The sequence below is a fragment of the Phragmites australis genome, chromosome 10 (assembly GCF_958298935.1).
Source record: "Phragmites australis chromosome 10, lpPhrAust1.1, whole genome shotgun sequence".
Taxonomy (NCBI): domain Eukaryota; kingdom Viridiplantae; phylum Streptophyta; class Magnoliopsida; order Poales; family Poaceae; genus Phragmites; species Phragmites australis.
The window spans coordinates 9,695,605-9,721,631 of record NC_084930.1 but is presented as its reverse complement, the minus strand read 5'-3'; the positions used below and the strand labels follow the sequence as shown (position 1 = coordinate 9,721,631).

The 26,027-nt window shown below is 43.1% G+C and overlaps 1 protein-coding gene and 2 long non-coding RNA genes across 3 annotated transcripts; 1 reads left to right on the top strand and 2 right to left on the bottom strand.

Moving 5' to 3' along the window:
• Nucleotides 1-10,151: 10,151 nt before the first annotated feature.
• On the bottom strand, nucleotides 10,152-11,389 carry LOC133931404 (uncharacterized). The gene is made up of 2 exons (XR_009911892.1): nucleotides 10,937-11,389; nucleotides 10,152-10,536 (listed from the first exon to the last, which is right to left on the bottom strand). It is a non-coding gene; the product is annotated as an uncharacterized LOC133931404 (long non-coding RNA).
• An 8,344-nt stretch (nucleotides 11,390-19,733) lies between these two features.
• LOC133883516 (uncharacterized) lies at nucleotides 19,734-25,137 on the bottom strand. The gene is made up of 2 exons (XR_009902905.1): nucleotides 24,829-25,137; nucleotides 19,734-20,242 (listed from the first exon to the last, which is right to left on the bottom strand). It is a non-coding gene; the product is annotated as an uncharacterized LOC133883516 (long non-coding RNA).
• Nucleotides 20,810-24,654, top strand: LOC133883515 (probable LRR receptor-like serine/threonine-protein kinase At3g47570). Its single transcript, XM_062322864.1, has 2 exons — nucleotides 20,810-23,971; nucleotides 24,074-24,654. The coding sequence occupies exons 1-2, from the start codon at nucleotides 20,938-20,940 to the stop codon at nucleotides 24,430-24,432; spliced, it is 3,393 nt and encodes a 1,130-aa protein (XP_062178848.1). The 5' UTR covers nucleotides 20,810-20,937; the 3' UTR covers nucleotides 24,433-24,654.
• Nucleotides 25,138-26,027: the final 890 nt, after the last annotated feature.

Genomic DNA, 26,027 nt, shown 5'->3' with positions numbered 1-26,027 from the left:
ATATGTCTGCGGGAGAAATAAATGGACGTAAATGCGATGGCAGGTGGAATGATCGGATGCAGAATGCAGTAAATGCACTTAGAGGAATTTTTAGACAGGTTCTGGCCACACTGAGCGTAATACCCTACTCCTGTGTGGATGCTATAAATGCACTGAGAATGTCTCTCAGGGATTTTGCTGGTTATAAGAATGTTTGTCTATCCTAGAGCTTCGGGCTTCCTGTTCTTCGATGGTCTTAGCTTCCGTGCTTGTACTGGGGTGTTATTCTGTCTTCGTCCGAATCAGATGTATCGACTCCGGCGGTCTTCCTTCTCTCGTGTCCGTCGGCTCCCTTTAAATACTCGCCGGCGGTAGTGTGCCCCGAAAGGGAGGGCACAAGTTCCAAGGCACCATAAATGCAAAAGCAGCCATCATGGGCTGCTGCGCGAAGTGACGGGGGGTTGAAAATGCACCCCCGCCCGGTCTCGGTCGTCATGATGGTGTCCTGCAACGGGCGCCGCGGAGAGGGCCCACCGGGCAGCCACCGAGCAGCCCGGCGTGCCCGCACGGTCTTGTACGCCTGACACAGCAGGGCGGCAGGCAGGGCGCCTTGGGCCTCGCGATGCTATCCCGAGGCGTGCCAGATGGCATGGGATGGGACCCATGCATTAAATGTCTCCACGCTCCCCTGCCAGGCCGTGGCAGGGACTGACACCGAGCATGGCAGGAGCAATTGGAAGTGACAGGCCACGCGCCTTCTTAAATGCGGCATCGGGCCTTTCACTGGCTGACACCTCACCGCTGGACCTCTGTGGGGGCCACCGATGAAGGACTTCTGAGGCCATCGGAGAACCGAGTGCTCGGGGGCCACTGTTCACGGCCCCGAGCACTCTCTCCCAAATATGCCCTTTCTTGGTCCTCGGGGAACCGAGTGCTCGGGGGCCACTGTTCACGGCCCGAGCACTCTCTCCCGGAATTGACTATTCGGGACCTCGGGGAATCGAGTGCTCGGGGGCCGCGGCTCGCGGCCTCGAGTGCTCTCTCCCGAAACTAACTTCCTTGGGTCCTCGGAGTACTTCGGGTGCTCGGGGGCCACTGTTTGCAGCCCCGAGCACGCCATTCCCGGTACTCGGCATTTCTGATCATTGGGGGACTTGAGTGCTCGGGGGGGCACTGTTCATAGCCCCGAGCACTCCCTTCCCGGCACTTGGTCTTCTCGAATCGTCGGGAAACTCGGGTACTCGGGGACCACTGTTCATGGCCCCAAGCACCCTCTCCCGGGACTTAGTCTTTTCGTACCTCGCGGAGATGACCCCCACGGGAGGGCGCCACGTGGCAACTTGCTGATCTGGCCTCGGGACTCGGGGACCCCTGGTTCCTGATTCACCGACAGAGTCAGAGTTGATGAGCGGGGCCTCGCACCGACAGGCCCGAGGCTCTGTCGTCTGTTGGTCGATTGCAAATGGCGTGCAGTGATGATGTGTCATGATGACGAAGCTCTCGCTGGTCCCCGGCGCCTAGGCTAGCCATTGGCCATTACGGGTGCTACCACGGTCATGTCGGTAGGAGGTTGTGTGGCCCGTATGGCCATCTACATCTCCTCCAGCTAAGCCTGGAGGGCCACCACGTGCGTCTGTTGGTCGGCCATGGTGGCCTGTGTGGCTATGGTTTCAGCCGCAGCCCCTTGGGATACAGCCAGGTTCGCACCTTGCTGTTGCTGAAGGGGCTACGGAACTACGGGCCCCTAGCACCAGCCCCGCCCAGGGTTATGGCTGGATTGCCTGTGGCCACGGGGCCCTCATTTCGACCGGCTGAGGGGCTGGCGTCGGCATAGCTTGTGCTTAGTCGCGGCGGTCATGTGGAGTTTCACACTGGTGTGGCTGGGGAGTCAGCCGCCTAGGCCGTCGCCCTGTCAGTTTTATATTTTGGCCGTCGCCCTAGTGCTTCTACACTTATTCTCTCCCATAAACGATGCCAACTGTTGGTAAAAGCAATTGTCTTTCACGAATAAAGTACAGCAAGAACCAACTCACATGAGTGGCTCAAGTTTGAAGGAGAAGTAGAGAGGGTACGAGTGTCTAGAGTTCTTAGAAAAATTTGCCTCCCTTGGCTGGGTGGCCAAGAGTCAGTATTTAAACTGATATTCAAAGTGTGAATGTACAAACGTGTCCATATAAGGTCGGTAGACATATAAGTTTCTTTTCTGTACATCAGGGCATAGAGATAGCCATGTAAATCATCGCTACGGTTAGTGAGGCAATTGTCCCAACGGCTAGTCATCTATTCTGGTGTCGCACTGCACCAGCATGTCAGGCGGCTATCACTTGACGGGTATTAAATGCCGGTCACTTCACTACAAGTGGGGGACGATTCTACAGGCCCCTCCTAGTTGATCTTTTTGAAGATTCGGTGGCTCCAGGAGTCTAAAGGGCTCCGAAGGCATGGCCCTCGAGACCCTATGAAGACATGGGTCTAGAAGGGATCTTAAACTTGATGATCCTCGGGCCTAGACCGGCAGAGTCTAGAGGCATCAGGATCCTTGATGGCGACCCCTAACACAGGTTGATCTTGTGTGGTTGTAAGTTTGATTTATACAGGTTGGCGATATATATAGTGGTTGATAAATAACATGTCATAAACACAAGTTGCTTATTTGTTGAATAAAATGAAGGGAGGCTGCTTAGGCAAGACCATTTGGTCCTTCGTAATTTCTTTTATATTTCAGTTTAAATTGCTGTTTTTTAATGATTGTTCTTCGTTTCCAATCTCGAAATTCATCCCTGTAGCCGGTACTGTATTGTGGTAAATCCCACCCAACGTGCCCATGCAACCTTTGCTCCTGCTCGCCACTTGCGATCGCCAAAGATCGATGCAAAGACTCCTCGATCGTGGCGGGCAACACAGTCCCATAGGACGTTTGTGCAATTGTCCATGCTCCATGGGGATGGAGCTAGAAAAAAATTACACATAAAGGCCAAATAGCAATAACTAAACATCGAGAGGTATCAAATAAATACTTAGTCCTTCCGGTCTAAAATAAATATCGTTTTAAACATCAATATAATCATTAAAATATAATTTTAACTATTATTTTTTGTTACAATATATTAATAAAATGTAGCAAAAGTATATTTATTAAGAAAGTATTTTTTTATTATAATGTATTGATAAAATATGACTAAAGTTTAAAACAGTTAATTATATGTAGTTTAAAATGATACTTTTTTGAAATTAAAAGGAGTATTATAAAAGCAGACCCACTAGGGACGAGCAGCATGGCCACCATAGGTCTCTAGGAGATACCAAGGGTACCCTGCCCAGTGCCCACAAGGCCACAAGCTCAGGCCCAGTCGGCCATTTGCCCCAGTCCGCACTTGCTAGACGCTAGCTTCCATCTGCGGTCCGCTCGAGTCAGCCTGTCCGCCTGAGTAGGCCAGCGCCCAGTACCAGCAGGGTACCCTTGCTCTACCAAGTTGCCTTCGGGGCAATTGCTTTTTTTCCATCACGCCAAAATACCACTCTACCAAAACTTCACTCCCATTTGCCATCCGGACCCGCATGTCAGTGAGATTGGATGAACAGTAACCACCAGTGAGGAGCTAAAATTCTTGTGTAATTAAAAATATAAAATGCCAAAAAATGTATCGATTTTTGTACATGCTCTATAATTCATAAGCAACCCATTTTAACTGAAATTCACCTAAAAATCTTGTATAAAATTCAAACTAAAATTCCACAAAATATGCTACTTTTACAACTTCTAGCAATTTTTAAGGCCTTACAAAAGTTCTAAAAAATCTAGAACAATTTACTGTTATTCCTTTAATATGATGTACTAATTTCTAAAATTATCTCATACCCTAGGTTATATGGTGAAAAAGTGAGTTACTTTGTAACAGGCATTACTAATAAATTAGTACATCATATTAGAGGAATATTAGTGAATTTTTCTAGTAATGTCTTAAAAATTGCTAGAAGTTATAAAAGTAGCACAATTTGGGAAATTTTAGTTTGACTTCTACACAATATTTTTAGATGGATTCAGTTAAAATGGGTTGCTTATGAATTATAGAGTATGTAAAAAATCAACATATTTTTTGACATTTTTAGTTTGAATTACATAAGAATTTTAGCTCATAGGTACTGGTTTTCAGCTCCCTGGCGATTACTGTCCATCCGATCTCACTGACATGCGGGTTCGGGTGGTAAATGTGAGTGAAGTTTCGGTAGAGTGGCATTTTATCGTCTCCCATCTGGTAGGATGGCAAAAAAGCAATTGCCCCAATTGCCTTCTGTCCGCTCGAGCAAAGCAGCTGGCGGCGCATCGAAGACCCGATTGGTGAGCCGTAGGGATGGAAACGGATCGAATACGCATGGAATCGAATTCGGATAGTACGATTTACCATATTTTAATCCGAATGCGAATACGGATCCGGATATCCTGGAATACGAATACGAATCCGCATTCGGATATCTACTCGATCTTCGAAATTCAGGTCAAAAATTTAAATTTTTGAAAAAAATTGACTAAAATTTGATAAAATTTGACTGAAATTTGTTCTAATTTGATTGGGCCGGAATTTTAGAAATTTTGTTCAAAATTCATGTTGGAAATTTAAATATTTGATCAAATTTAACTGAAATTTGATGAAATTTGACTGAAATTTGTTCCAATTTAATTGGGTTGGAATTTCGTTCATATCTGAAATTTCTAAAACTTTAGCAAAATTTGGTTCCCTGGTTGGCGGATATGGATACGAATCGGATATATCTCGAATTCGGATATCCACATTTGAATCCGAATCTCGAAAACGAATTCGGATATATCCATTTCAAAAACGAATACGGATATGGATATCCATATTTGTATTTTAACGGATACGAAATCGAATAATTCAGATTTCCTGCCATCCATTTCCACCCCTAGTGAGCCGTGAATGCTCGAGCAGCTCCCCTGCATGGCTACGCCTCCCTTGCACGGCTGAACGTTGACGGTGCCTGTCCGCCCGACGGCCTGAGGCGGCGAGATCCGAGTGCTCGACGGATCAACGATGGAGAGAGGAGGGCTTATGGACGGTGGAGACGCGACACCGCCCGATGCCGCCACAAGCACCTCCCCTATGTCCAACGTCGCTTCCTCCCCCGTCGGAATCCGTAAGCTTCCTGGCCCAATCTTTCCTCCCTCTCATGGTCTCATCCATGTTGCTCGCGAGTTTTTTTTTTTAATCTGTGCTCAATTTCTAACCTGGTACTTTTAATCTATACATGCTCAATGTCTCATCCATGCATGCTCAATTTACTCCAGTATTTTTAATCTGTGTGCAGTAATGATCTAATTAATATTTACGGGTTCTTAGAGACCGAGTCTGAAAAAGTGATGTTCTAAATAGTTGTAGATAATTTCATTAACATTCCTGACAGTACTTGAACTCCACATTTGGATGAACGGATCAGGATATATGAAATTTTGAAGTCGGTCAGTTTGCAGAACAGCAAGGAAAACTAGCGTTCTCAGTTCTGTGTTCAGGTTCTGGTCAACACCAACGTTGTAGGAACATTTGTGAAGTAGTGTATGTTTGATTTGGGGTTGAGATAGGAAACAGCATCAGTGAATCGTGGCCTCATAATTTTTAAGTTAAAAATTCGCTCCCGGTAACTTAAATCCTTGGTCCGACACTGAGTATTATCTTTTAGTATTTTACATTCTCAATGCTGCCTGGGGTAGAGGTGCCAATGGTGAGCTACAGCGACATGCCTCAGTTTGTATTTTACATATTTTCCACATATTACAATAAAACAGAAGACACGGGGACTAATTCTCCTATTCAATTGTTCATATAACTTCCAACTAGTCTGTGCGGTTGATCGACATGGGATCATCAGCGTGAGATGGCCGTTGAGGCCGTTGACACACAAGTAACACAAAATATTCAACACTATTTTTTACTATCCACGACAATTATTTCAAAACTTGGTATCCATATATAGTGGGGACATATTGGTTTGTCTGGGTCGTTTTCATTACAGCTGATGAGAGCGAATTATAAGAATTCTCCCAGTAGCAACGCTCAGGTCCAACGCTACTTTACAATATAAAACAGCAAAATTCGATGGCATGTGAAGGTCCATTTTTAGAGAAAAATAGTACACGTCTCATCTATATCTATACTCCTATAAAATAAACTAGTTATGATAAATTTAAATAATCTACATCATACATTTTATATAATTAAATAATTCATAATCAAAATTTATCTCCCTTCTTCCTCCCTCTCAATTATTTGTGTCTGTCCTATCCACAATCCTGCATTGCAGCCGTGATCAGATCCTTTCCTTCCTTCCCGACTTTTTCCCTTCTCTGTCCATCCTTTCCACAAACGCAACCTCCTCTGATGAGACGTGCACGACCAGCAGCCATGCCGTGGCACTCGCCCGCCACATGCATGCATCCCCCAAGCGCGTCGGTTGTTTCGCCTGTTCCCAACACGCGTCCCCCGGACAGGATTCATGCCGGGGGATCTTGACAGGATCCAAGGAGTTTAGACCCGTCCCTTGATACGAATTTGGTAGATTTTGGTAGTTGTTGACTGGGGAGCGCAGGAAAACGAGAAGAACAGCTCAAGAACACTAACTACTCCTAAGGGAAAGCTAATTCTGCACCAATTATTTCTCATCTCATTCACTTCAACTCAGAGTTGACGTTTGGATAGAGATTGGGTTAGGGAAAAGAAAATAAGTTGGGATGAGAAGAGATGGGTAAATAATAGGGATTGAAGATTTTAACTCAATTCGTTGTTTGTCGTACACTGAATTTGGGTTTAAGATATATACAATTAAATGATAAAAATATCCCTACTAAAATTAAATTATAGGTTAGGTTATATTGATGAACAGGAACAGTTTTGTGATTTCACCATCTTTTTCTATCTTTTCCGACCATAACCCACCTCCTGCCTTGGGTTTGAGACGGTGAAAAATAGGCTGCCCAAAACTCATTCCTAAACCAAGCTCATTTCCCAATCCACAAATCCAAACATTAGATTATATCTATCCCATCACTCATTTCCCATTCCCAACCTCGATATCCCCGTATCCAAACACCACTAGAGGGTTTAAGATGTAACACTTACAGAGGTTTTTCTGAATACACCCGAGACAGAGCAAAATGTGAAGTGTGCATTACATAATATGCCTTTGAAAGACTAAAGTGCAAAATGAATTCCACCGTTGGTCTCCTGAATTAGCTGGATGTCGCATGATCTTCGTCTTCTGAACCGGTACACAGACAACTTCATTGTTCGGTTTTCTCGTCGGCAGTTCTGAACATCAGACTTCTGAAGCTCTGATTTCCTAAGTCCTGACAGATCTGCAATGCGACGGTTGTGAGCGACAATGGTCTGCTGCTGGAGATTCATGCGGGGGTGCCACGACGTGGAGCGGGAAGGACAGCAGGGCACTGCAGTCGTCGGTGCGGAGGCGGCTGCTCACCGAGGCCCAGACGAGTCACCTCTCTACCCTCTCCCCGAGTTCGAAGGTGCATGAATCAGTGATGATTTTGATGCTTGTGCTCTGATCTATGTGATTCAACTCCTGAATTGTTGATTTTGTAGTCAATTTTTCATTTTTCCTGCCGAAAACAAACATGTTCTAACTCTTAGCATCTGCGACAACACTAACTGATTGCAGAGAAAGGTTGCCCAGAGCTGTGGTGATGTCGAGCTGCCTGTGCGCACTGGTAGCAGCGAGTTCACTAGTGGCCACGACGGCAGAGCACGCTCAGTCTCAGCAGTGCTGATGACCCTGAGAAGCCAAACTCATGCAGCCACTAGTTAAGCGGTCATGTCCGCATTCCTTTTTGCCTCAGGTGAGCTCTTGAAATCCCATAGAGCTCTTTGCTATCTATTTCTAAATGGACAACTGAAACAATGGCCAATGCTAAATTGTCTATATGGATTCAAGCAACAGGGTTTGATGATAGGAAAATGGCATAGCATTTGCAGTTCTTGGAGATCTTCGAAGATTTGCAAGAGAAACATGAGAGATTTTTTTATTGGTTAGCATTGGGTATAGAATCATGTTCTGATAGTGATGGATATTAAGAGTTGTGAAATTGCAACTCGGTTCACCAAGTGTTTGCTGAAATGGTAGACTGGCTTCTTATTGCAGCCATGTCACCTTGTTTTTACTTCTGTTTTCCCTAATCCTCATCACCATGGTATTTCATATTTCCCTGCACTAACCCATTTATGCCATAGTTAATTTATTTTTGTCATATTACTATTGAGTACATCTGAATTTATTAGTATCAGTCATAGTTATTTTTGCCTGTTTTTTCCTTATCTAATTCTGTATATTCTTCCTGTTATCTGGAGTTCCCAACAGGCTTTAAAGGTGTCTGCTATTTTAAATTACCTACAAAAAGTTTTGGCGAGCTTTGCCGCAGGTTCTTCTACATGATTCTGAAGCTTACTAGCAAAATTAGCGAGCACTTCTTCATATCCTTAGTCCTTATGGTAAGGTTTTGGGATGTCATCGGTCAAACATTCTCCCTGCATATGCTCATCAAAAGCGAAGCTTTCTTAATGTGGATCTTCATTGGCCATTTTGAAATCTAGACTCTTCTCTGTGATGGCATATGCTCATGCAGATACTAAGTAGTTGAGCTTATGTTTTGGTGCATCCCAAACATTTTTTTGTTGAAATGTATATTACAAAATGCAGGTTTCACAAATTTGGTGTTTATCACTGTAAAAACAAGCAGCAGATCAGCATAGGTGGAGTCCAAACTTATGTTCTTGGATTTGATTCACGACTTGCATGAATGTGGCTCCTTTTGCTTGAGATTTTTGTCCACAATGGTATGCATTTTTCTCTTGTTTATTTGCAGTTTGTTACTGATAAGTCTCAAAATTGTTGGACAAAAATAGTTTTTACAGTATGCGATGTGTTGTCATGATAACAGGGAAAAAAGAATTTCAATGACATTACCTCAAATGATGCATGGTCAGATAATCTTTTATGGTTCACACCTTCTACTTTGGTTAGATTGCAAATGCATGTCTCTTCTCTTTACCTAAGAATTTAATATTACTCAAGCGACAGAAAAATCTAGCCTTGTACTCTATCCGATAACAAATACATAATATTTTGAAAAAGGTCCGGTCGAACTCTTAAACTTTCACTATCAATGGCTTTTAAAATATTTGATTTGGAAACATGAAAATTGATTGTGTAGATTAGTCTTGAAAAATAATTTCATAAGATTATTTTTTGATTTTTATAAATATATTTTAATAGAAAATAATGGTCATACATACGCGTTGGAGACCATATGTTATCCAAAAGGTGAAATATTTGTGAAAGTGAGTAATATTTTGTTTCAATAAGTTGAAAATTGGGAAGTATCTTCCAACGTGTACATAATTTAATTTATAAATTTTCTCATTAGTATCATCATCGTTTTTTCCATTTGGGTATTTTTATGAGTACTATACCTATGATGTTTGTTTATCAAACAAAAAGGTATACTTGGCTCCTAAATGCTAGCGCTTCAGATGTGTGTATACTTGACCCCAAACAACCGAGAACATAGCTAATCTTGATCTTAGACATGGTGGTGCCACTTTGTGTGATATTTAGTTTTTTTCTCTTGAAATTTTTGGAGGTAAGTCAAGCGTGGCTAACCCATAATATTCGGGTAGCAATCAACCAAAGATTTTGCTTTTAGGTGATACTCAAGATTTTTTTAGGTGATACTCAATAATATAATCTTGCACTTAGGATAGTCTAAAGATTCTGCTTTTACCTATACCGGTATGGAGATATGGAGGAAGTTTGACTTAATGGTGCATAAGGACAAGGACATTGATTACATGTTTGATGCATGGTCTGCACACATCAGCTACAACAGAAGGCCGTTATCTTCCCAGATGTTGGAGAGGACAATAGTATTTTTCATATTCCACACAACAAAGTATTACATGGGATTATTTTACTTTGTTAAAATATGTTTTTGTAATATTTCATTGCTCCCACTAGGTGCAATACAGTATGTCCGGAGATCAATTTCAAATGATTAATGTACTATTATTATTTATTTATTTTAATACTTAATTTATTGACATGAATTGACATATTGGATTATTTAGTATTTGTCCTTAAGTATAGGCATGTGGATTCCACATGCGAGCTTACTAGTCTAGCAAAATTGACAGCAACATCACAATAAATGTACACCATAATAATGGATCCAATTTGCTAAACATACGCCCAACAACCTTGATTACAATAATAACCCAGCAACATGCTAATAATCTTTACATAGCAGCATATGCCAACTAATCTTTACATATCAGCATATGCCAACTACCAAGGATCTCTTTTTTGAAATTTAAATCTAAATTGATTTCGACGCATTTCAGAATAGAAGTTTTTGCCAAACAGCGTCAGGATTACTAGGTCACAATGGCTGGTGGTGACCGTGCCCCAGCTCACAACATCATGGATCACGAAGAAATTGGGTAGGGGCGTTACGGTTCTCGCTGTCTGGATCCGGATCTGCAACACCGCCAAGTAACTAATTAGCTGTTTAAATCAACAAAAGGTAGGGATATGTATGGAGCGATTTATGGATTCACTCTAGTTCAATTTAATTAACTAATTAGTCATTTTAATCTAGTCAAAATAATTAGTTGGTTAATTAAGTTGAATTAGAGGATCTATAAATTTCTCCGGATCACTCCACCCTTATCCCTAACAAAATGGGGAAAATGAAACAAGTAAAAGGATATAATAACATCCGTGGGGTGATTTGAAGAGTTGCTCATATAGCTTAAGCAACTTGGCGTTCGGTTCCTGCTAATTACATATACTAAACTAGCCCCTAGTTATCAAAGACCATAGTACGAAAATATATCAGCCAGGAGGCATGCAGCTGCTCACAAATTCCAGAATTTACCTGCCGGAGCCGGAGGCGTAACGGGAGGAGCTGCCGGAGGATCACATCCAGGAGCAGCCGGAGTAACCAGAGGATCGCTGCCCGGAGCGGCTGGAGGATTAGCGGCCGGCGCCGGCGCGGCCGGAGGGTCGCTGACGGAAGGGGCCGACTGAACGGGTGAGTTGTTATCAAGTGCCATTTTGCTCTAGGCAGAGTACAAGCTGAAGAAGAGTGATGACTGCCTCAAGACCGGTTGCTGCCAAGTGTATTTATGCCTGATGTGTGATGGCATGGCAGAGTATCTCGTGACGCAGCTACATGCCCCAGCGAGTCCAAGAACCACGTGCGTTCATCCCATGCGACTCCTCCGGCGTCAAATGTTGCTGCCGGGCGGGTCAAGGCAGAGCATGCAGAGGTTGGTGGCGTCACACAATCTCAGTCCCGTTTGACGTCTGAACCCTCAAGTGACAGATTTCTTAGGGCAAATTTGGGAATTTAGATAATATACGCGATCGTATTTACGAAATTAGACAATATATCGACGTATTTGTAAATCTAGCACTCGTATTCGGTAACTCAAAATCCGAAATTTAGTTTGCAGTAACTCAAATTCCGAAAACACCCCGGCCCCACAGATTTCGGCAACTCAGGTGCCGAATACAGCACTGTTCACCGTATTTGGCACCTCAGTTGCCGAAAACTCCCCGTATTCGGCAACTGATGTGCCGAATACGGTGCACAGTGCCGTATTCGGCACCTGAGTTGCCGAAATAAGCTTGGCCTGCAGTCGCCCCTGCGTCTTGTCACATCGCGTCGTGTCGATGCTTTCGGTGTATGCGTGCCATGTGCGGGGTTGCTGATGCTTTTGTGCCTAATAAAATGCGCTGGCTGGCAGAGGAGATAAGAGTAGCAGCAGAGGAGAGAAGGGGGAAGAGAAGAGAGCAGCAGAGGAGAGAAGGGAGAAGAGAAGAGAGCAGCAGCGGAGCAACGCTAGGAGAAGCAGCTCGAGTAGAGGGGGCAGCCGGAGAGGATCATCGTGAGCAGCAGCCGCGCTCAATTTCCTTCAGGTAAGTTCTTAGATTATGTAGTTAATTAGTAATTGTAATTAGATTTTTCTTAGTCCGTTCAGAAGTATATTAGTCCCTTCGTAAGTATAATTCATTCAAGTACATTTGATTAATTATATTATTTTGATAAATTAGAGTATTTAGATTATTTGTTTAGTTGGGTTATATGAATTTTATTAGTAAGTGTGATTAGATTCTTTACTTAATTTAATAACATGAATTTACGTGATTTAATCAAAGTAATTAGTTTTATTAAAGTAATTTGATTATTTCAATTAACTTGATTAATTAGTTTAATCACTTAGGTTTAGTAGAACCGTAGAAGATAGTGTCCAGTAGTAACAAAGATGCATATTAGTTGTATATTAGTACTTATTCACAATAGTTGTATATTAGTACTTACATATTGTTTAATTAATATTTTAATTTGATTTTTAATATTTGTTCTTTCATTTAAATTCAATATTGATGATTTAATTAGCATGATTACTTACTTAAATATTTAGTATTGTTAAGTAATGCACTATTTAATTAGTATTATTTTTTACTTATTATTTATTACATGTACATTTATTTAGGAGATACGGTATGACTTTTCATATTTATTATGGAGAACGTTCCACAATTTTGCACGGGAGACTCGTAACAATTCAGAACTGCCAGCACATAGAGAGTTCGGTTGAGGTACCTATTGATCTAGATGGCCTGAAATCACATGTTATGCGTCTTTTGCGTGTGAACCAGCAGTCTCATACTGTTGTCCTAGAGGGTGTACGGCCACGGCTTGTTCCAAACAGCTCGGTTGTTGTCCATACGTTGTTCGAGATGAGTAGGAACAACGCATGAGCTTTGTACTCACGCAAGGCATTGGAGGAGAACTTTGATATGAGGGTGTACGTAAACATAGTGTCACGACTGGTGCAAGGTGATGCAGTGACTACCATGGAAGGCTCAGGCTAGCAGGTGATGCATGAAGAGGATGGAGGGTATGTCGGGGAGGGCAGTTCCAGTAGAGAGGGAGCTAGAATGGACCCTTCTGAGGTCGATGCAGGATGCATGGATCATGAAGCCGGTGGTAGCGGGGGTGAAGAAACTGCTGACAATGATGACCCGGTCCTGGTGATCCAGTACTTTCGTGGTACTGGGCTCCTGGATTGTGTCGTCATTGAGTATAACACCTTATCTGACTGGGGATACCAGAATAGCGACATTCAGATCGGGCAACAGTTTCGTAACAGAGGGGAGGTCATCCACTTTATTAGCAACTATGCTGTAATAACAAGAAGGGATCACAAGTGCGCCCGGTCTAACCCTACGGAGTATGAGGTAAGGTGTACCAAGCACCCGAATTGCCCTTACTTCGTACGAGCACATCAGCCGAAATATGAGAACTATTTTGTGATCAGTAGACACACCCCACATACTTGCAGCAAAAAGGCTATTAGGAATGTGAGCCACGCCATTGATGCGAGGTTCGTAGCCCAACTCCTCATCACCCTTATTGGCACGGAAATTTGTTTGTCGCCAAAATTGATTATGGGGGAGGTGCACACTAAGACTGGCATGCTTATCAATTACCACACCGCATGGCGAGCGAAGCAGAAGGCGTTGAAGATGCTGTTTGGAAGCTTCGAAGAGTCATACAACTATGCTCCGAGGCTGCTGCAGAAGATTACCATGACGAATCCAGGGACTCAGTGGGCCATGGTGGATGAGCCGATCAGGCTAGATGATGGGTCATATAGCACCACTGACCGATACCTCATTAGGTTATTCTGGTCCTTTGGACAATACATCGAAGCATTCAGGCATTGCAGGCCGGTTATATGCGTGGATGCCACATTTCTGAGCGGCAAGTTCCATGGTACCCTTATGACAGCAATAACGGCGGATGCAAATAATCAGATCATTCCTCTTGCCTTTGCAATGGTTGAGAGTGAAAATAATGATAGTTGGTTGTGGTTCCTCACCTTGGTGAGGTCACGTGTCGTGGGAAATAGGGAACGGGTTTGCGTCATCTCAGACCGCAACAAGGGCCTTCTGCATGCGTTGGACGTGCTGCATGATAGCACAAACTGCTCCATTGCATGGCCTGATGTGGAGAGAAGATGGTGCATGCGACACTTGGGCGCGAACCTGTACACAAGGTACCGTAGCAAAGTTGCTTGTAAAGAGATTCAAAGGGCTATGTCTTCAGAACCAGCAGACGAAGTTCAACGAGATATGAAGAGAGTTAAATGAGACCACTCGCAAGATAAAAGCAGACTAGCAAGCAGAGGAGGATCATCTGCGGACGCAAATGGTTGCGGGCCAAACTATCATTAGTCGTTCACGTGGTACGTTTAGCCAGTGGATAGCGGGGAAGCCGGCGGAGCGTTGGGCCCTAATCCATGACACTCACGGTGCCAGGTTAGCGCATAGAATTGTAATGATCATATTGTACCGATTCTTATGCAAATAGCCGTTCTAAAATTATTGTATCCCATGTTAGGTACACCATCATGACAACGAACATAGCGGAGGCGTTCAACAATGTCCTAAAGGGAGTACGGGGCCTCCCGTTGTGTGCCATTATTGAGCTCACATTCTACAGAACGGCGGACTACTTTCGAGACCGTGGTAATGCTGCTATGAAGTGCAGCATGCGGTTCGCACCTAAGGTGGAGAAAATCATATCCAGAAGGAGGAGCAAGGCACGACCTGGCCAACAATGACTTTGAGGTCATGTGCCACCGTAGGTATGCTTCAGGGTATAGCACAGGGGACACCATGCAGCAATGTCAACTTGGGCCTAACGAGGTGAAGTGCACATGCAATAAGCCAAAACTGCACCATATCTCATGCTCGCATGTCTTAACCGCTTGCAGGGACATATGTGGTAATGACAGATCACAGTACGTATCACCGTACTTCACGATCGATGCATTAAGGAGCACATGGCTTCCAAAGATGCGGTCCTTTAACATCGGAACCAACTACAAAGCGATCGAGGGGCCTAAGTGGGTACCTTATCCACGAGCACGACGCACGGATCCTGGAAGGCCTAGATCTACGAGGCTGCAAGGTGACATGGATGAAGCAGATGCTGTTGATGGCCTACGCAGGTGCAAACTTTGCAAACAACCTGACCATGACAGGAGGACTTGCTCGACCCGTTAGTAAACTATCAGGCCACTATCGAACTGAACTGTATTAGAGTCTTTGCATTTTATTTTGTTCTTAGAAGCTATTCGCAGAAATGGTTTGTATTGTAAAATGTTATTCACATGTTAGTTGTACTACTTATTTTGTATTATGTGGTTGGCATTGTACCCCTTTAGACAAGAAGTGACCACACGGCTCTGCTTTAACTATGAAATGACAACACCTCTAGCAACAACCATTGTATTGTTATTGTAATTTTATTTATTTATTTTCTATTTCTTAAATATTTATGGATCCATATTTTGATGCAGAGACAGAGTGTTACAGTCAATGATCAATAAATCTATGGCGGGATCCTCTAGTACAGGCTTTCTATGGACACCTTCAACGATCGCTATAGCACTTAATGCCTCCTTACAGGTTGTGCGTGAAGGAAACGATGATCCCTTAAAGGAGAACAACGTAATCCAAGCCGTGATCAACCATAAGTCTGCGTCACGGCTACAAGAGGATGCGAGGAGTCCATCATCTGCAATTTCTTTCACTCGTGCCATACGCCATGGATCCCACTCCACGAGATCAGCGCTGAGGACGTCCATGTCACTGATCACCCGGGAGTAGTTACCATGGTCTTGCTGCTGACTCCATCTTAGCCTGGCATGAATCCACCGATACCCCATCGTCGGCCTTATATCATCTGCAATGCCATCGGAGATGTGGACTGGGTAGTAGCACTTGAGCACCCAAGGTCTGCAAACCGGGAGGTACTCCCAACTCCATAGCTGTAAGAGGTGTAGGCACCCTGTAATAGTTGCCTTCCTCTTTATTCGCTGGGTTGCATCACACAAACCTCTGTAGGTTGTAGCCAACACTGCAGATCCTCAACTATAAGATGTAGGCTCATAAGGATGTGACGCGAGATGGGCCGCTAACCATACAATATGGGGGATGACATAATCGCCTGTCGTGTTGCAGAACATGATGCCTCCGAGCAGGACGTACAAGTACACCTTATAGTGCTGCATAAGTGTAGCCTCGTTCGCATCCAGTGGGCATGGACCGAACTGTGGCAGCCTATGAACCCAGGACATGGAGAGGCCAGCATCCTTCCCGTCGTATTGCACACCAAACTTATAAGATGCAGATGGTCAATGAAGCTTTAATAGCACTATAATATTTGAAGTGCATTACATAACAAATAATTACCTATCCGCAACATAACCCTTCCACTGCTCCCTTGCGGGTCGCGAAACTATTAACGGGGCGCCCCTGATTGGCAACCCGGTCAGCATGGCCACGTCCCTCAATGTTACAGCCATCTCGTCAAAAGGAAAGTGGAACGTGTGCGTCTCAGGACGCCACCGGTCGATGAGACCTGTGAGCAGTGCCTCATCAATCGCCGGCAGAGGTGTCCTGCCACCGCCCACCATGGGAGCTCCGGCCATCATGAGAGCGAAAGGTAGTAGTTCTGCCCGTGCGAGTGGCTCGTGGAATCGAGGGTCTAACTCCTTAATCTTGTGAACACTCCGGGCTCGCAACGGACCCAACTGCAAGAGGTATCCAATACATGTACAGAGTTAGTTCGAAATTATCGTGGCAATAAAATAGCACATATAAACGTGGTACCTACTACCCTGTGAATATCATCCTTCCCCTATGGTTCTTGTCATACCGCTGCTGAAGAAGCTCGAGAAGACCACCATGAGCCATGATAATGATTTAAGGCTTCATGGTTCAACAAATAGGTGAACAACAAATTAGAATATATTACAAGCTTCATGATATTGTATCTGCTAAACAAAGGTACACATAATTTTTTCTAATTTTACCGGATAATGACATTCATATAATTATACTAAGGACACAATCTAATTACAATGCTGAAAGAAATTCATGATATCAAACTAATTAAATAATCTAATTATATAGACTAATCAAATTCATATAATCAAACTAAGCATTGTAATTAATTAATCTAAGTACTCTAATTTATCAAATAATCTAATTCATATAATCTAATTAAATAAACTAAGTGCTCTAAGTACTCTAATTAAATAATCTAAGTAATCTAATAACGTAATTAAATAATCTAATTTGTATAATCTAAGTACTCTAATTAAATAAACTAAGTACTCTAATTAAATAATCTAAGTAATCTAATAACGTAATTTAATAATCTAATTAAATAATCTAAGTAATCTAATAACGTAATTAAATAATCTAATTTGTATAATCTAAGTACTCTAATTAAATAAACTAAGTACTCTAATTAAATAATCTAAGTACTCTAATAACATAATTAAATAATCTAATTCATATAATCAAAGTACTCTAATTTATCAAATTAATATAATTAAATAAATATAATTGAACGGATTAAACAAACTACTTCCGAAAGAACTAATCTACTTCGAAACGGACTAACCAAATAAGCTAATTACTCTAAATACTATTACTAACCTAAGTATTAAATAGGTAATTTAAGAACTAACCGGTACGAAAGTGGGTGCTCTCGAAGTATTAAACTGGCGCTGATGCTGCTCGCGTTGCTCCTCTTCTGCTGCTTTCTATACTCGAGCTACTGCTCCTCTGCTGATGCTCCTCGCGTTCCTCCTCTGCTGGTCCCTTCTCTGCTCTGCTGCTGCTCCCTCTGGTGCTCCCTTCTCCTCTAGCGACCTCAATTTATTCAGCAGCACCGACACCTCTACGCGTGCGGCGCCAAAGCAAAGATGAGACATGTTTTGGAATGAGCACATGCATGAAAAATTCAACAGCTGAAAGCATCACGGGAAGCAAAAAATGATTGACGTGACGCAAAAAAGATTGACGTGACGCGGCCAAAAGAGTGACGGGACGTCGGCCGACTTATTTCGACAACTCAGGTGCTGAATACGGCACTGTGCACCGTATTCGGCACCTCAGTTGCCGAAAACTCCCCGTATTCGGCAACTGAGGTGCCGAAAACTCCCCGCATTTGGCAACTGAGGTGCCGAATACGGTGAACAGTGCCGTATTCGGCATCTGAGTTGCCGAAATCTGTGGGGCCAGGGTGTTTTCGGAATTTGAGTTACCGCAAGCTAAATTTCGGATTTTGAGTTACCGAATACGAGTGTTAGATTTACAAATACGTCGATATGTTGTCTAATTTCACAAATACGGTCACATATATTGTCTAAATTCCCAAATTTACCGATTTCTTAGCACTAACATGCAGGTCCAGAATAATGAAAAGGACATTTAGCTGAAGTTTATGCAAATATTTGGTCGATTTTTTAAAGAAAACCATGGCCGGTGTTCTGCCTTTTCATTTACGTAGAGATGAATATTTTCGATTTTGCGATGGAAAATTTTTATGGCAGTTTTAACATCACAAATTGTAGCTTATTCAGATTGGATAGCCAAATTGTGTGCGCGCGTGTGAGAGAGAGAGAGAGAGAGAGCGATTATTTCTTTCTTATAGTTCTACAACGTTTTCCTCGAATTTGACTTCAGAACAAGCTGATGACATGAGTTTTTGATAAATGAGCTTTTTGCTATCTGGCCTATACTAACTCAACAAAACATTTAGCAGATTGAAGCGTAGCAAGTGGGAACTCTTTTATTTAAAAACGAGATGCTCCAGTCCAGTTCGAATGAACCTACATCTCCATAGCCTTCCAAGCAACTCAAGTGCAAGGCGCCTTCCTGACAACAACTTGCTGCTCCGTATTGTAAACGTAAGTAGGCTCAACAACCCCCTACCAAAGTAATTCTAAAATTTGTAATCAAAAAGTGCATTCATGCATCTATATTGTTCCTGCCTTACGCGAACTTATTCCACATGTGGTATAGGAACCAAGCCTAGCTCTATTGGTCATGTGTATTGACGTATGTCTAGACCATCCAAGTCGTAAATTTGTATTCCTATTTCTACTTTATTATAATAGTACATATCATTCCTCCTACATGTGGTTCATTTTTTTTAATTACGTGTGTGGTATAGAGCCTAGGTGCCAGACTGAACAACATGAGACTACCTGATTCGACCAATGAGTCATTAATTTTTTACAATCTATTGCGTATTTCAACACTGATACATTTATGAAATTATAATCTCATGATTTTTTATAACATTATATTGCATAGAAAATTAAGCAAATTATAATTAAAAAGAATATATGAAAAATAAATTTTATAATTAATTGGACATATACACGTTATTGTTTATTATAAACCACTATAAATGTTAGAACTGGGTAGGATCATACAAATTTTTTTATCACGATGTAACAATAATTTTGGTATAATGTTAAGAGTAGTAAGATTCTATCCAAATAAGACTATACTTTAGGATGGGATTGTATGGCTAATCTCTACTATATAAAACATGAGTTGGTATATTGTTGATGACAACAAAATCATGATAAAATGAAAGTACTTTCAAATACGAATCTAATGGTACCATATTAATTGTTGATCAAAGTTAACGAATTTTAAACTTTGGAAGTGTGTGCACGTCTTATAGAAAAAAATGGATGGAGTAGTAGCTTTTGAGGGAGTGCTTGCTAATTATATGCAGCACATACCATACTGCAAATGCAGTTGTGATGTTCAAGAAGAGTGTAGAATGATCAAACACCGTTCAGTACTATGGCTAGCTTCCATAAGCACTTATATTCCATTATATTTTCGATATACCAATTTGTAGCATCTGTGAAGATTTTTCTAAATAAATAGATCCCATTTGTCAACGTAGTTGCTAATCATTCACATACCATAGCACAATAATATTGTAATATTGCAGCCGGAAGGCAAAGAAAGCTCAGAAATTCTAGCCTTCAACTGGTGGAGCTGCCGGAGGATCACATCCTGGAAAAGCTGGAGGAGCCGCGGGAACGTTGCCTGGAGCTGCTGGTGGAGGTTTAACGGACGGCGTAGCCGGAGGATCGCTGACCGAACCCGCCGGCGGGACGGTGGTGGAGCTGTTAGCAAGTGACATTAGCCCCGGCGAATAGAAGAACCACGTGCGTTCGTACCGTACGAATCAGTCAAGTGTTGCTGCCGGACGGGTCAAGGCGCATAGCATGCAGAGGTTGGTGGCATCACACTATCTCAGTCTCGGTTTGACATCTGATCCCTGCAATATCAGATTTTTTTAGCACCAAAATACAGGTTCAGAATAATGAAATGAACACTTAGCTGGAGTCTATCCAAGTATTTGGTCGATTTTGTGAAAGCAAATTCTTGTGGCAGTTTTAGCAATGCAAATTTAAACTTATTCAGATAGCTACAATAGCATTTAGTGAAAATTGTCAAGCAATTGTCAAGCTAAAATATTTACAATAATAAAGTTTTTTTATGGTTTTAGTAATATTTAAAAAAATCGCGACTTAAAAAACTGATAATTTGAGTTTTGGATAAATGAGCTTTTGTCATCCTGGCTGTGTCCTATACTAACCAAACAAAACCTTAGAAGATTGAGGCGTAGTAAGTAGGAACTCTTTTATTAAAAAACGATCGAGATGGTTCAGTCCAGCTCCAACGCACCTTAGACATCATTCCAATGACCTTCCAAGCATCTCATTTGCAAGGCGTCTTCCTAACACCAACTTGCTAAAGTCGGCTCAACAACTACACTCAAGTAAATCCAGCGGCAGCAAATTGATTCAATGAACACCAAATAAGTTGAATTCAGAAAGAATGGTTCATGCATCTTCCTTGTTCACACCGTACCTCAGATTATTCCGTGTGCTATTTGGAGCCCTAAGGTCGTACATAAGCAAACCTCGTGCAAAAGGACAACTTCCATCTCCACAACTGTAACAAACACCAATGGCCTCTTTGGGCGTCTTGTTTCCATGCCTTTTTTGGGTTGTCTATCTCCTTACCTTCTTTTGCTGCCTACCATTAGTCATATGTGATGAAAGCGAAAATGATCGACAAGCTCTCCTCTGCTTCAAGTCCCAGCTATCTGGTCCAGCCGAGGTTTTCACCTCATGGAGCAATGCATCCTTGGAGTTCTGCAGCTGGCATGGGGTCACTTGCAGTGCACAGTCACCTCGCCATGTTACTGTGCTGGACCTTGCATCAGAAGGCATCACAGGTACCATGTCACCTTGCATTGCCAACCTCACCTCTCTTACAAGGCTGCAGCTGTCAAACAATAGCTTCCATGGGGGCATACCGTCAGAGCTTGGACTCCTGAGCCAACTCAGCAATCTAAACCTCAGCATGAACTCTTTAGAAGGTAACATACCTTCTGAACTCTCTTCATGTTCCCAACTTCAAATCCTGGGTCTGTGGAATAATTCCCTCAACGGTGATATACCACGGAGCCTTAGCCAATGCATGCATCTTCAGGAGATTAACCTTAGCAACAACCAGCTCCAAGGGAGCATCCACCCTGCTTTTGGAAGTCTTCCAGAGCTGCGAATACTAGTTCTTGCTAGCAACAGGCTTAGTGGTAACATACCCTCGTCCTTGGGCAGCAGCCTTTCTCTGACATATGTTGATCTTGGTAGAAATGCTCTCACAGGGGGGATCCCAGAGTCCTTGGCAAACAGTTCATCTATCCAAGTCCTTAGGCTCATGAGTAATAGTCTTAGTGGAGAACTCCCAGAGACTCTCTTTAACACCTCATCACTTACTGCCATTTGCCTCCAAGAGAACGACTTTTTTGGTACCATACCACCAGTTACTGCCACCTCTCCCCCAGTAAAACATCTCCATTTGGGAGGTAACTCTCTCTCAGGAACAATACCTGCCTCACTAGGAAATCTTTCCTCCCTACTTGATCTTCGTCTCACACGGAACAAGTTAGTTGGGAGCATCCCTAAGAGCTTAGGTCACTTGCCAACATTACGTTTACTGAACTTGAACTTAAACAACTTATCCGGGCCAGTTCCACCATCTCTCTTCAACATGTCCTCCCTAACAGTTATTGCCATGGGAAACAACTCACTTGTTGGAAGATTGCCCTCCGACATCGGCTACACACTCCCAAACATTCAGACATTAATCCTCTCATCAAACAAGTTTGATGGCCCAATCCCAGCTTCTCTTCTCAATGCTTCCCACATGCAGTGGCTTTACTTAGCAAGCAACAGGCTAACTGGGTTCGTGCCATCCTTCAGATCACTGCCAAATTTGGAGGAACTTGATTTGTCCTACAACATGCTAGACGCAGGAGGCTGGGGCTTTGTCTCTTCACTATCAAATTGCTCCAGATTGACCAGACTGCTTTTGGCTGGGAACAATTTCCAAGGGGAATTGCCAAGTTCTATTGGCAATCTTTCCAGTAATCTCGAGATACTGTGGCTAAGGGCTAATAAAATTTCTGGGCCTATACCACCAGAGATAGGTAATCTAAAGAACCTCAATATGTTGTACATGGATTACAACCGTTTCACTGGTAGTATACCACCAACGATTGGAAATCTGGCAAATTTGGTAGTTCTAGCCATTGCACAAAACAGACTCTCAGGTGCAATCCCTGATGCTATTGGCAACCTTGTTCAGCTGACTGATCTGAAATTGGATACGAACAACTTGAGTGGCAGGATACCTGCAAGTATAGGACGTTGTACTCAACTCCAAATACTCAATCTTGCTCACAACTCACTGAATGGGAGTGTACCAAGAACAATCTTCAAAATTTCTTCTCTTTCTCAAGAGTTTGACTTGTCACACAATTACTTGTCTAGCGGAATACCTGACGAAGTTGGAAATCTCATTAATCTAAATAAATTTAGCATCTCAAACAACATGTTGTCCGGCAACATCCCATCCACTCTCGGCCAGTGCGTGCTTCTGGAGTATCTTGAGATGCAAAACAATATCTTTGCAGGAAGAGTTCCACAATCTTTTGCAAAATTGGTAGGCATCAAGGAGTTGGATATTTCTCAAAACAATTTGTCTGGAAAAATACCAGAGTTCCTCACGTCCTTGAATTATCTGCATTATCTCAATTTATCCTTCAACAATTTTGATGGGGCAGTTCCAAGCAGCGGTATTTTTGGCAATGCTAGTGCAGTGTCAATGGAAGGAAATGATCTTTTGTGTACAACAGTTCCAACAGGAGATATGCCTCTTTGTTCAGCAATGAATGACAGGAAAAGGAAACACATGTCTTCTGTTCTAGTCGCAAAGATAGTAATACCAATTGTTGCTATTGTTATAATTAGTTTGTTCTGTTTTGCAACATTTATTTGGAGGAAGAGAATGCAAACAAAGCCACGTTTGCAACAACTCAATGAGCACACGAAGACCATAACATATAAAGACATTGCACAGGCAACAGATATGTTCTCTTCTGCTAATTTACTTGGCTCAGGATCATTTGGAATGGTTTATAAGGGTAATCTCAAGCCTCAGGAAGATCGAGTGGCCATCAAAATTTTTAACCTCAACATACATGGAGGGCATAGGAGCTTCCTTGCAGAATGTGAAGCCCTCAGAAATGTCCGGCATCGAAACCTTGTAAAAATCATTACTTTATGCTCTTCAGTGGATCCGACTGGGGCAGACTTCAAGGCTATAGTATTCCCATACATGACGAATGGGAACCTAGATATGTGGGTACATCCGAAGGCCCATGAATATAGTCTAAGAAAGGTTCTGACTTTAAACCAAAGAATCAATATAGCCTTGGATGTTGCATATGCATTGGATTATCTTCATAACCAATGTGCATCTCCACTAATACACTGCGACTTGAAGCCAAGCAATATTCTTTTGGACCTTGACATGACTGCATATGTCACCGACTTTGGCCTAGCAAGGTTTCTATATACCAGATCAAGGGCACATCAAGGCAGCTCAACAAGTTTAGCTTGCCTAAAAGGATCCATCGGATACATCCCGCCAGGTGAGATCAGTTTATTTGTTAGTTCTTGGTTCAGCTTGTTCTTTCAGTTCGTACAAAATGACAACCTATCTAATTAAATTATATCTGGAAATGTACATGCAGAGTACGGCATTAGTGAAGAGATATCAACCAAGGGCGATGTTTATAGTTTTGGAGTGCTCCTATTAGAAATGATAACAGGGCATCGTCCAACTGATGAAGAATTCAATGGCGGTACCAGTCTGCATGAGTTTGTTGACAGAGCATTTCCAAATAATATTGACGAGGTTGTTGATCTGCAAGATGACATCAGTAAAACCAGATTGTTGCAGAATTGCATCATTCCCTTGGTTAAAATAGGACTGTCTTGCTCCATGGCGTCACCCAAAGAGCGACCGGAAATGGCACAAGTTTCTACCGATATTCTTACTATCAAACATATGTTCTCAAAGATAGAGGATCCGTCGAAACAGATTGGCTAGATTGTATCTAGTTGTAGTGATTCCTGCACACGTTACCAATGTACTAGGTGAATTTTTATGTATTACCCTTCTGCATTCGGTGTGGCTAGTCAAATTTGCCTTCATCTGCAGAAAGTTTGCCTCTTGCTTGCCTTTAAGCAGTTCATGTCATTTTTTTTCTTGGTTTATTCATCGTGTTGAGAATTTTTACAATGTCAACTCAACCAATCAATTATATATCCCGATCAGGTTCAACTTATGTTTTTTTTCCAATAAACCGGTTTTGGGTCAGAATTGGGAACCAACATAGAACTCGTATGGAGCCAGAGATGCCCCCAACATGAAGTTTCCCCCAATCCGCACGGCGTAACAACACACAATGACGCCAAACATACAGTCAGGCGTGCATACGCGTACCTTGGAGTCGCAGAACCCTAGCTCTCACACGGCTTCCTCCCAGGTACCCGCTGCTTGGGACACGGTGCAGCTCTTTGCCCGCGCCAACGTGAGCCGACGCCGCGTTATCTTACAACGCCATGGATTGCGCCGTTTGGTGCCGCGACGTATCAAACTAACGTGGCCGCCGCCGGTGCCGCCGCTCCCTGCGCCATTGGAACAGAGGAAGGCGGGGTTGGGAGGAAGAAGAGAGCTCTCGTGGGTCCTACCTGTAGGCGACGGGAGCGGATCAGCGGGTTGATGTATCTGACTGCAAGCTCTTCGGACCATCCGATCAAGATCGGGCGGCTATACCGCGCTCCAGTGCTCCTGTGCCAAGTGCGAGCGTGCTTAGGTCGTAGAGAGAATTTCTTGTTTGCCTTCGAAAAATAAGGTCATTCTCTGGTGCCATTGAGAAAAAAAGATTTTCGTCTTTGCCATTAGTTGAGTTTCTCGTTCTTTATTTGCCACTCACTGTGAGATGTCTGTTATTAGATGAAGAAAAGACATTATTGCCCTTTGGGCCTGCATTCCCCCCTCTCTCTCCCTCCCTCATTCTCCATTCTCCATTCTCGGTCGCCAAGCAAGCCACAGCTCCCTCTCCCATCACTTCCCCTCACTCAGATCTGCGGCCCATCCTCCATCCCGGGCTATGGAAGTTGAGCTCGAGGCTCTTCTTCCCCAACTCCGATTGCGAGGTGAGCTCAACTGCCGCTGTCGATCTGTCGTGCCCAGTGAGCGCCACGTCGATTCCTTCTATGCCCTACTTACTCGCGAGGTCGCGCAGGTAACACCAGCCTCCTCTTCCTTTTTCCCCTCCCCAGCTTGCCGGAATTGACGTCCTCGTTGTCTTCTTCTTCACCGACATGCGCCATCCGAGGAGCACGTTGACGCTAAGCCGCCCCAATGCTTCCTCGAACCAGGCAAACCTCTGGTGAGCTTTCCCATGCCACGAAGATGATAGTTGTCTCTTTCTTTGAGTTCCCCGTGTGCTCCTCCTTCCTCTGCACTAGAGACCGAGCTGCCTCTCCGTCTACCACTCACTGACTTGGAAAGAGGAACGAAGAAAACAAGGGTAGTTTTGCCATTTTTTGAAAAAACTGACAAGATTGCAAGGCCTAACAGAGAATTTATCTAACAAACTTGGCAGAAGTGGCAAATAAGGAACGAAAAACTCAACC

What these genes read in the sequence shown, in the direction of transcription:
- LOC133883515 (XM_062322864.1), top strand. Translation starts at nt 20,938, where the DNA reads ATGGCCTCTTTGGGCGTCTTGTTTCCATGCCTTTTTTGGGTTGTCTAT. An exon ending in CATCGGATACATCCCGCCAG is followed by an intron (nt 23,972 to 24,073) that starts GTGAGATCAGTT and finishes ATGTACATGCAG; the next exon opens with AGTACGGCATTAGTGAAGAG.